At 33.5% G+C, this 12,473-nt stretch overlaps 1 protein-coding gene across 4 annotated transcripts in view; it reads left to right on the forward strand.

The window, feature by feature from the left end:
* The window catches only part of LOC106872300 (semaphorin-1A), a 414,058-nt gene that overhangs the window by 341,537 nt on the left and 60,048 nt on the right, over positions 1-12,473 (forward strand). For all 4 annotated transcript variants that reach the window (XM_014919241.2, XM_014919257.2, XM_014919249.2 and 1 more), the window contains 7 exons: positions 648-752; positions 2,361-2,449; positions 4,320-4,461; positions 7,411-7,504; positions 8,306-8,453; positions 9,658-9,779; positions 11,412-11,494. In XM_014919241.2, coding sequence (XP_014774727.1) covers positions 648-752; positions 2,361-2,449; positions 4,320-4,461; positions 7,411-7,504; positions 8,306-8,453; positions 9,658-9,779; positions 11,412-11,494 — 783 coding nt within the window. The remainder of the gene's footprint in view (positions 1-647; positions 753-2,360; positions 2,450-4,319; positions 4,462-7,410; positions 7,505-8,305; positions 8,454-9,657; positions 9,780-11,411; positions 11,495-12,473) is intronic.

A 12,473-nucleotide genomic window follows, 5' to 3' on the forward strand; every position in this document is an offset into this window, starting at 1 on the left:
AAATAGTAATAGTATCGTTTGAATATATAAACAGGTAAAAAAAAAAAAGGTATTCAGTAAACAGAATTTATGCTTTTATTTAATATTAAAGCTGCCCTCTCACTCAACTCTCCAAATAATCAATATATTTTCTGTTTTTTTTTTTTGTTTTTTTTTTTTAGGATCATATATAGCATGTGAGAAACATGAGTAGTTGTACATTATCATTAACAACATGATCATTGCGTTTTTTTTTTCCATGAACTTCCACTTGCTTCCCCCTCATCCTCACCATCCTCCTCATTATTATAATTACGATTGATGCACTGGAATTGTGTCAGTGGAATAGATGTACAATGGAAAACCTTTGATATTCCGGAGTATATAATACTATCATCACAAAAAAATGTGTGTGTGTATATATATATATATATATATATAATATAAAAAAACAAAATTGAATGTAGCAGTATATCTGTATTTTAAATAGCTATCATGTCTCTTTTCACAATGTATAAACTGTTTTAGTTTCATCTCAGATCAATACCAGATCAATTGACTTGCCAAACAACTACAATTCCAATTATCTTTTTTTTTTTTTTTACTTCATGTTCTTTCTTTCTTTTTTTTTCATTTGTTTCTTTCTTCCTCTTTTTTTCTTTTTTCAGACAACCATCTCTTTACTGCCACGGTTACAGATACATCCGGTCGGGATCCTTTAATATTTAGGGAGATGATCCGTACAGAACAACATGACTCCAGATGGCTAAATGGTAAAGAAGTTTGTTTCTCTTTTTCATTTTTCAAGATCATCTCTCTCTTTCACACCACCACTTCCCCACCTTTCTCTCTCTCTCTCTCTTTTCTCTCTTCATTGATTTTATTTGATATTTTTCTGTAATTTATTTTTTTTACTTTTTGTCTTCATTTCCATCAAATCCTTGTCCATTATTGTATTTCACATTTTTTCATGTTTTGTTTCATTTTTCGTTCTTTGTTCATCATAACATTTCAGCTGTGCATTCATTATATATGCATACTTACACACACACACACACACACACACACACACACACACACACACACACACAACACACACATACATAATTTACATACGGGGTTGTTGAATTTCAACATGTGGGTTTTCCACAGTTGTTGTTCTTATTGTCTTTTCTCCTCTTCCGTCTTCGTGAAGAAAACTTGTTTCTTTTAGTTAAAACCCAATTTCTTTATCAGAAGAATTCAAAAGACATATCAAAAAGGAGACATACATGCATTTACACACAAAAACAAATTAAATGTTTTGTATATGTGTATGAGTTTAGATAGATCGATAGATAGATAGATATATAAATCCAACGTAGGCTCGGGCATAGCTATGTGGTGAAGAAGTTTTCTTTGTAATCATATAGTTTGAGTTCAGTCCCACTTTGTGGCATCTTGGCTAAGTGTCTTCTACTATGTAGCTGCAAGCTGACAAAAGCCTTGTGAATGAATTGGTAACAGAAACTATAGGAAGCCTATTATATATGTGTGTGCATGTACATATGAATGTGCATGGATGTTGATAACCTATGATATTGCTTGAGTAAAATGATGATGCATTTAAATTCTTTAACATCATACCCAATCACTTTGCACTTTTGAAGACCTGTGGAAAAAGAAATCTATTTGAAAAACGTTTAAGTGTTGGCAACAGGCGGAACATCCAGCCATAAAATCCTGCTTCAAATATGTCCCCATCTAACACATTTTAGCATAGAAAAGTAGATGTTAAACAAATGATGTAGATATATATACATAAACATACATACACATTTAACCCATAATTGTTAGTCTGAGTCGGATAATCTATACTTTGTTTCACCTTTGGCTTTTAAGGAATTCCTGAAGAGCTATAGGTGAAACAAAATATATTTTGTCAGACTAATGATTTTAACTTAAATACTTATCTATTCTCAGACTTAGGGTTCTTTATCCTAAGTGGCTGAATTTATCTATCTGATTGGACAATTTACCTGAATCAATACAACTATTCCATACTAGATGTCGTGGTTTTCCGTAGCAGTTTTCACTTCCTGAACCTGATATCCAGTATGTTCCACAAGCTGATTGATATATGGAACTCTCAGTCTGCTGATTCCTGTATGTCCATGCAGGGGTGGAGTGGAGTTGGTAGGGGAGGGGGTATTCCTAGCATAATATGTTTCTTCATTCTTTGGTTATCAAAGTGATGGTAGGAAGACTGCCACACAGTCGCTGTAATACCGACTTATTACACCTTGCTGAAACAAATGAGGACAATAAAGAAAAAAAACCCACTATCACCTACAATAATAATGTTGACTAATGTTTTTTTTCTTTTATCCTTTCTTTTCCAGAACCTGACTTTGTCAGCACTTTTGCATATGGCGATAAAGTTTATTTCATTTATAGAGAAGCAGCTGTTGAAAACATAAACTGTGGGAAGGTATATTATTTTATCATACTTTTTTTTACTTCTTATTTTATTTTATTTTCTAACTGCTTTGGTGATGCTGTAACCCCTTAGCATTTAGCTTACTTTATGAAATGTAATACTTAGTTAGTCATATTGTATCAGTGCTGGTGCCACATAAAAAAAAATCAAGTCCACATAGTAAAGTGGGTGGCATTTGGAAGAGCATCCAGCTGTAAAAAAAAAAAAAAAACCATGCCAATACTGACCTTGCCTGTATTGGTGCCGCATAAAAAGCACTCAGTCCCTCTGCCGAGTGGTTGGTGTTATGAAGGGCATCCAGCTGTGAAGACCATGCCAAAACAGTGAAGCATGGTGCAGTCTTTCTGCCTAGCCAGCTCCTGTCAAACTGTCCATCTCATGCTAGCATGGAAAGTGGACACTAAATGATAATGATGATGTTAATGGTAATTGTCTTCAATGAACCATGTGTTATCTTGGAGCTTTCAGATTTCGATGATGTAATCATTTAGTTTTAGAATGACATTGCAAGGTAGGTGTGAGAGACCAAATCTGCCCTGTTTGAACATAAAGCATTTAATTATTAGTTCAAATCCTGGTGAAGCTGACTCTGCCTTTCAGTTTCCCCGGGTTAGAAATCATTAAAGTGTTTTCAAAATCTTGATATATGTGTGTGTGAGAGAGAGAGAGAGAAAGAGAGAGTGTGTGTGTGATATACAGTACATAAATAAATAATTAATGTAAAAATAGTGGTAACAAAGCCCATTGCAAAATACTACAATTTTTGTAAAATAAATTTCATCAACAAAATATTGAAGAATTTTTCTTTAAGCTACTTATTTTGTATTTCATCAAATTCCATCAAGAGGCAAAATAGATAAATATGAAAAATTCCTTTTTTGTTTTCCTTTTTACTTGAAAATTTACAAACGCATACTCTCATACACACACACACACACACACACACATGATCTCTCTCTCTCTCTCTCTCTCTCTTTCTTTCTCAGTCACCCTCACACACACACATATATATATATATACATTTCTATGTACTTTCAATATATTTTCCCTCTCCTTTCTCTCTTCCCTTCTTTTCATCTTCTTTCCTCAATATTGAAATGACATTTGCAGTTGTTTAATGAAACTAGGTTTTAGTGTAAGAAGATCTATTTTAGACATGTGTAGCCGCAGCTGGTCGGTAGTGCAAGGATAGATAGTGCATTTGCATAGTTTCTGACATATGCCTCCAAAACCATGTATTGTGAACAGAGAGAGAAAGAAAGAAAGATATCCTTCAAAAACATATTTGCACAAATGAATTTCAAAGAATTTCTGAATGAATGAACAAATACTTAATAGAATGTACTGAAATTTGTTTTGTATTGTCTTGATTTCTTTAGCCAGAAGGTGAAGGGGAGTACACTGCAGAAACGCTGTGGGTGTTTTATTTTGACAAAAGGAGTAGAATTGGATTTTATGTTTCAAAATTTCCAAAATATAGATTCACTTGAAAAGCAAGGTCACTTTATGATGCAGTTAAGATTTGAAGATATTTGATTGGTGCTTTAACCCTTTCAGTATCAACCTGGCTGAAACTGGTTCTGGCTCTGTAGTACAAATGTCTTGTTTTCATAAGTTTTGAATTAAAATCTTCCACCACACCTTAGTCACAATTTATGTTCCTAATTGATAACTAAGTTATTTTACTAAATTCTTTGTTATATTTACAGAGATCTCAAAATAAACACAGTAATAAATGGGTTAAAATACTGAAGATATTTGCTCATTATTGTTGTTGAATACGTCCTTACAGCTATATATGTATAGATTTGAATATTTCAAGACTTCATTGTTATGTAACCTTTGTTTTGTTCTATACTAGGTGGTTTTTTCTCGTATCGCTCGAGTTTGTAAAGCAGATCAAGGAGGTCTGAGGTCACTAGGTGGAATCTGGACAACTTTCTACAAAGCACGGTTAAATTGCTCAATTCCAGGAGAATTCCCATTTTACTTCAATGAAGTTGGTGAGTTACTACTGCTTTCTCTTCTTAAAAATATGTTGATATATCCTTTCAGAATGTTTTAAGTGGTCTTTTACTTTTAATCCGCCTATAGAAAACATCATACTAAGAAGGTATTTTGCCCTAAGTGTATCCCTAATCAAGCAAGCCTATAATTAAGGGCATTCATCTCATAGCTATCACATTTGTTTGTATTCCTCAAACTACAGTATCTAATATGTTCTTTACAAACTGGTAGATTGTAGTCTGAAAGTAATTTGCTTATTGTTTCTAGAAGTTCAAATGATCACATTGAGGCTTACTCATTGTCTATTTGAGTCATCTGCCGACCAGCAGCATAGTCTGCATGTCTGTAAAAGAGTTTGAACTGGCTTCTTGTTGAGTATCTGTTTAGTAAAAAGAAGGGTAAAGATCCCCTTCAGTCATGACTGACCATGGGGTTTCACCTAGAAAGTTACTCTCTGAGGCACAAGGTTGGGAAAGGCAAAGCTGAAACAGTTTGGCCCCAGTGACATTGCAACTCATTTCTACAAAAGAGTGAACTGGAGTAACATGAAATAAAGTGTCTTGCTCAAGAACACAACATAAAGCTAGTCAGGGAATCGAATTCACTACCTTACAATTGTGAGCCTGATGCTCTAACCACTGAGCTATGCACCCTCACTTAAACATACCCTGTCTATTTAGTACTAGGATATCAAAATGGTTGAGTGTGTGTTGTGACATCATTATGATCAAAGTTGATGTTGTGATATCACAGTATTAGCACAGCATGGAGATAGTGTTAGAATGTGTTACTCAGTATAAAGTAAAAGAATATCAAAATATTTAGATAGTTATGATGTTAAAATACATCAATGTGATAAAACAATATGACAGTAAAACGTTAAAGATATCACAGTTTAGGGACAAGTGTTATGGTATAATGTATTGTAGTATCATGTGTAAGGATTACAGCAATATTAAAGCCAGGGCTATAATGCCATAAAGTTTTATGAGAACTGGTGGAAGCATATCATCTGCTTCTCTCATTAAATACTTGAACTAGTGTTGTGCTATCATAAAATGTTAATATCACTTGCCTCATAACATAGCTAGTAAGTGTTATAACATGATATCATACGGTAATTTTATGCCAAGTGTGAGGATTATCAGGTTTTAAGTAAATGATATATACTCTAACCTGTTATAACATCAAATCTTTAGATATTCTATTGTAATATCAAAATGAGTGTTATGATATCATAAATGTATTTAATATAATTAACCTTAAGAGTTTGGTGTTGAAACAAATGTGATGGTATGATGAAGGTATGAAAAATTGATATAAAATTTATGAAACTATTGTAATTTTTTATTTTGCTATTAAAAAGCTGAACAAGTGTAGTTATACCACAAAATGTTATAAATATCAAGTATTAGGATATTATAAAGTTGAAACATATTTTGATTATTAATATGTATTATGCTATTGATTGTTAGAATATCACTATATTGTAGCAAGTGTTGCAACATCATTATTACATATAGTTATAAAAAAGTCATATTTTTATTAGATTTATGGGGTCAAATTTTACATAGATACTACTTTTTAAGGGCTGAGATTCATACTAGAATACAAAATACCATATCAGTAGCAAAAACCTAAATGAGCTCTTAAATAAGAAAAAAAATGCACAATGAAGTACAATAAAAAAGCTGATTTTGTGCATTAAAACACACATACTACTAAATAGTAACAAATATAAGGCAACATATCTTGGCTTAGTGGTTAGAGTGACGGGCTCACAATCATGAGGTTGTGTGTTCGATTCCTGGATCAGGCTGAGTGTTGTGTTCTTGAGCAAGACGCTTTATTTCATGTTGCTCTAGTCCACTCATCTGTAGAAATGAGTTGCAACATCACTGATGCCAAGCTGTATTGACCTTTGCTTTTCCCTTGGATGACATTAGTGGCGTGGAGTGGGAAGGCTGGTATGCGTGGTCTTCCATAAACAGCCTTGCCCAGACTTGCTCCTCGGAGGGGAACTTTCTAAGTGCAATCCCAATGGTCATCGATGACCAAAATGGATCTTTTGTTTGTTTTTTTAGAAGCTTCTTTACACTTATAATCACCACACTCTGCTGGTCTATTATCTGTGAAGAACTTGGAATGACTTCTACTTGTACCTGAACTTCCACCAGGGACACTTCGTCACCACTTCATATCTCTTTGGAGATACTCCTGATTCATTCTTACTCTCTCTCCTAAATTTTAGTAGCCATGTAGCTCTCCAACAACAAGAACCTGCTCTACCTCACTCCTGCTCTACCTCACTCCAGCTCTCATACCTTAACCTCCACTCCCATCTGCAATCATCTAGCATAAAGAAGCCCCCTGCTCTTCCTCAATAGTGCTAGTGGCACGGAAAAAGCACATTGTACATGTTGTAAGGTGGTTGGCGTGAGGGATGGCATCCAGCCATATAAACAATGCAGGACAGGCAATGGAACCTGATGCAGCCCCTTGCCTTACCAGTTCTGGTGAAACCATCCAATTCATGCCAGCATGGAAAACATGTTAAATGATGATGGTGATGATACTCAGTGATATGGTTACAAAAACAGAATTTATGCTACAATGAAATGTGTTATCATATAATGAAGTTAATTAACGAATTTATTATTTTGCATGTTTATAATAAAGAGGCTGTTAATGTTATGAAGTGCTAAAATATGAGAGTGTTACTATATAAAAATTTAGAATCTTGTAATATTTATAAGATGTGATAATATGTCACTATATAACAGTATTACTATATCATTATGACATAAACATAAGGTCATATTGTTTGAATGTTGCAGAACGAGATTAGGGATTCTTTTATGATATTGCTGTGATATGATGTATTTTTGAAGCATACAAATAACATGCAATGTATTTTTTTATTTCGTATTTTAATATCATTTCAGAACATGCAACTAATGTCTTAAGCGGGAACCATATCTCCTCTAGGAAATTTGATAAAAGTCATGATATCTTTTACGCAATATTCAATACACCCGAGTGAGTGTTGTATATTATTTTCATTTGTTTATTTTGTTTATTTCATTTTTATTTGAAAAGAGATGTCACAATATATTAACATGGACATAAGGTGCTAATGACAAGTTTATAATGAACTGAGACTCACAAGGAGATATTGTGACTACAGCCCTCTGTAAGCAGCCCCATGTCAGGGTGTTGTTGATGGAGAGGCATGAGTGAACATTATAAATCAACGACTAGGAGGAGTAAGGCGAGGAGAAGTTGCATGTCTTCATATTAGAAACATCAGCTCCATCTCCACTACTACATTCCTGCTGCTTTGTGCTGTGGTGTTGACAGGAATGTTGCATCATCTAACATTGATTTTCTGAAGATTCACATAGAACTAATTTCTAAAGAGATAAAAGTGATTTAAGCTGTTCTGATAAAAGACCACATTTAATCACATTTGGCAGGGGAAAAATATTCTATGGTATATACACAGCTTTTTATAAATGCTGTTATAATGGACATCACATTCAGTAAATACCCCAGCACCAGCTTGAAAGATAGAGTTAACTTTATTTTGTATCAAATAGGTATAACTTCAACCAGGCATCAAAGCCAAGTTGCTAACTGACCTCACTAGAAACATTTCTCCCACACTACGTCTGTCATGGTACAACTATACCATATATATTGATTTCTGTTACCATATTCTTTGTTCATCATTCTAACAGTTCATCTCTTTTAATATTTTCATCTTCCTCTCCCACCTTCATACACCTTTGATTTTTTTTGTTTTTTTTTTTATTTCTGTCTTTGCTCCTTCTCTCACAGGAATAGTGCCCCTGCTTCGGCTGTCTGTGCATTTTCCATGAAGCAAGTCATCAAGACATTTAAGGGTCGTTTCAAGGGTCAGAAATCAGCAGGCCACAACTGGTTGCCAGTCAGCAAAGATGAGACTCCAAATCCTCACCCGGAAGCGGTAAGAAATGATTTATTATTTTAATTTCATCAAAGATTAAATCCTGCAATGTTTCAATACTTTCTGGGATGTAGTAGGGGTCAATAAAACTGAATCCCATTCAAGTAGAAGGACTGACTTAATCAATATCTTTCCCAACAAAATGTGTGGAAGTTTGCCAATCTAAGGAATTGTTGTTGTTGTCGTTGCCGCTGTTCTTATTAAAGCAACAAACTGACAGAATCATTATTGTGCCAGACAAAATGTTTAGCAGCTTTTCTTCCAGATCTTTACATTCTTAGTTCAAATTCCTCTGATGCTGGCTTTGCTTTTCATCCTTTTAGAGTCAATGGAACAGGTGCCAATTAAGCACTGGGAGTCGATGAAATTAACTATCCCCTTCCCCCTAAAAAATTTAACTGAGCTGGCATGCTCAGTCAAACTGTCCAACCCATGCCAGCATGGACAATAGACGTTAAATGATAATGATGATGTGAGTGATAATTTGTAAACATTAGCAACACTCTGCCTGGATTTCTCACTGGTGATCAGGTGCAATCAATGTTTTTCAAGTATTCCTTCTCGCAGCTTGTTTGTCTGAAACTGTAGTTCTAGTCAAGCAAAAACCATCATCATCTTCATGACCATTGTTGTTCTTGTTCTTCGTGTTGTTAAGGTAGTGGGGAATACTAAGTTAATACCACCCACTAATTAGCCGGTTGTTTTTAGATTCAGAAGACCCATAATCAAAGGGATTCCAGTCATCAAAACATTTTGATTAAATCTTTTTGGCAGACATTTTGTCTAGAACTGCATTATTCAGTGTGCCATCCTTCCCACCATATTTTAAGATGGTTGGTCGAGATATCAGATGGATTTGGTCCTTAATTCTAGCAGCTCAAGCAATTGTATAGATTCTCCCTCGTTGGCCAAAAGCAGAAATTAGTTTAATCCTACCACAGTGAAACTCGTCTTCAGTCGTTAAAGTTAATATGATTAATATTCTGGGTTTGGTGAATGGAATCAACTATTGTCTTCCACAATTGGTTTTATGAATTTAATCAGACGTCATTATATAATCATCACTGTTGTAGATTTTCTAACTCTTGTGGTTGTTGTTGTCGCCTGATTTCCAAACCAATTAAAATATTTAAATTTTCCCTAAAAATGAAATGAATTTTTTTTTTTTTTTTTTTACATTCTTTTTTACTTTTTCTAAATTCAGTGCCAACAAAATTCAAAGCAAATTGATGATGAAACACTGAACTTCATCAAGTCTCATCCTCTAATGAATGATGCTGTACCAAGTCTTGGAGATCAACCGATTTTGGTTTATACTGGCTTCAAGTAAGTTTCCTTTTTCTTTTTTCTTTCTTTTTTTCCTTGTTGTTGATTTCATTATATTTTTTATTTATTGTTCATGAGTATGCAGATGGTCTTGTAAATTTAGCATCAAGCAATTAGTTATTGTATTATCATTAATGTGATTATTAGTGCTATTAATGAATAAATGACATTAGCCATTGGAAATCAAATTAACTGAAAATGCAGTGTAGACACACACACTACTGATGAAGTCAATAGTTTGTAAGATGATAATCTCATTAACAACCCCTCATATTAGGGATTTAGATATTTACATAAATAAGAAAGAAGTAAAAAAAAGAATCAACAATAAACTTCCATTGAATTATTCTGCTTATGGCAATTAATTCATTTTTAAGAGGATGGTGTCCGTTCCAATTAAGAATCTCCCACAATCATCTTTGTCATCATCATCATCACCATCATTTCAACATCCACTTTTCCATGCTTGTATGGGTCAGACTGAATTTGTTAAAGTAGATTTTCTACAGCCAGATGCCCTTTCTGTACCAGCTCCAACCTATATAATATTTTCCTGTGGCCAGACATAGTTTCACTGAGTACGGGAAATGAACAATGCTTATTTGCAACCATCATGTGTTTTCAAACATGCATTTATAATAAATGTTCCTTGCTGCAAACAGTAATTTTATGATTTACAAATGGGTCCCTTGATTGGATTTAAACCAGAGGCCTTTATTTCTTGAAGTCTCTTTTGATGTTGTATTATTTCTATTAATAGAATTTGCATTCAGAGAGATGTTGATGTGTTAGCAGTATACTTCAGCTGGTGCACCCACATTTGTATCTCATGGGTTGAGGGTGGAGGCATTTGGGCTTTACTGTATTATGTCAGTCCATTGCATAGAGGTACAGGTTAACAGTCAAGTACATCAACCCCACAACTTGACTGCTGCTTTATTTTCTTGAAGGTAAAGTCAGCTTTGATAGAATTTGAACTCAGAATGCATAGAACTTTTACCAAATATCCTAAGGTATTTTATCTAAAGCGCTGTCTCCAATAGTTTGAACTCTTCCAGCCAATAAAATCAAATCCTTAGTATTAAAAGGCATCAACTTGGTAGAGTTTTCCATTGGTCAGAGAAAATGCTTAGTGTCATTTCTTCCAACTCATTACATTGCAAGTTCAAATCTCATCAGGGCTCAATTTTGCCTTTCATCTTGTTGGGATTGATTAATTAAAATATCAGTCAAACATTGAGATTGATGTAACCAGCTTACTCCTTGCTTCAGAATAAAGAAGGAGTAAGTTGTACCAAAACTAGAAAGGAATTATAATTATTATTATTTGTAGCACTTTATGTTTTGAGCTCAAATCCTACCAAGGTCAGCTTTGCATTTCATCCATGTGAGGTTCATAAAATAGAGTACCAGTCAAGTACTTGCTAGCCATCTTTTTATGTACATCTCTAACCATCCCTTTTATTGTTTTCAAGATTTGAGGGGGCATTTGCTGCTATTTCTAGCAAGTTAAGCATCATCATATAGAGGCTTAATTGCGTGTTTGTGCTGCAAACTATGGTTTACAGACATCAGTTTCCGTGTTAGATTCTTATACTTAGTGATTTTTTTTTTTTACTTTTCTTTTTGCAGTTACAGATTCACTAGAGTTGCCGTACATCCACAGTACCAAGCAGTGGATGGTCGAAAATATGATATTCTCTTCATTGGTACAGGTAAGTACCTCACCGTTGGCATCATTGTGTAATCTTCTTTGTTACTATACTGAGGTCATTCACCATTATTATCTCCTTGTCCTCATCATCATCACAATCACACTCCTCAATATCATAATCAACAACACTAAACATCCCCAACCACCAAGCCACTGACCCATACCAGACCATGGACCATTTGGTACCAGGTTACGCAGAAAGAATAAATTTAAAATTTTCTTTCTATTTTTTGGCTATCACTGTCTACTGAGTAATTATGCATTAAATATATTATATACATAATATATATGTGTGTGTGTGTATATACATATATATATATATATATATATATTTGAAAAAATTTGTAAATGTACCACACGAGTAAGTAGATATTAAAGAGAAATAAAAATGAAAATGCCACTTTTGAAAAAATTTTTTGGGGTGTTTTAATTAATTTACTTTACATGTTTCAGTTTTTTTGAAAAACCTTATCAAAAATGAGTATAAAATATGTGAGAAGAGAGGAGGGCTATTAATAAGATAAAATTGGAATTAAAATTAAAAATGACATTCATAGTTTACTGTTATTTCTTGCACAACCACTCCTACAAAAAAAAGTCTTGACCACTATTTAATATACAAAAACAGATAGTAGTAATCTATTATCACAGTGATTTGGAATTACCATGCTTTCAAAAGGGAACGAAAGGATCACGTGCGCATGCAAGAAATAACAGTAAACTATGAATGTCATTCTTAATTTTAATTCCAATTTTATTTTATTAATAGCCCTCTTCACTTCTCACATATTTTATACTCATTTTTGATAAGGTTTTTCAAAAAAACCGAAACATGTAAAGTAAATTAATTAAAACACCCCAAAAAATATTTTTCAAAAGTGGCATTTTCATTTTTATTTCTCTTTAATATATATATATATATATATGTATAATATATATAATATATATATAATATATATATAATATATATATAATATATA

This window comes from Octopus bimaculoides, chromosome 3 (assembly GCF_001194135.2).
Source record: "Octopus bimaculoides isolate UCB-OBI-ISO-001 chromosome 3, ASM119413v2, whole genome shotgun sequence".
In the NCBI taxonomy this organism is placed as follows: domain Eukaryota; kingdom Metazoa; phylum Mollusca; class Cephalopoda; order Octopoda; family Octopodidae; genus Octopus; species Octopus bimaculoides.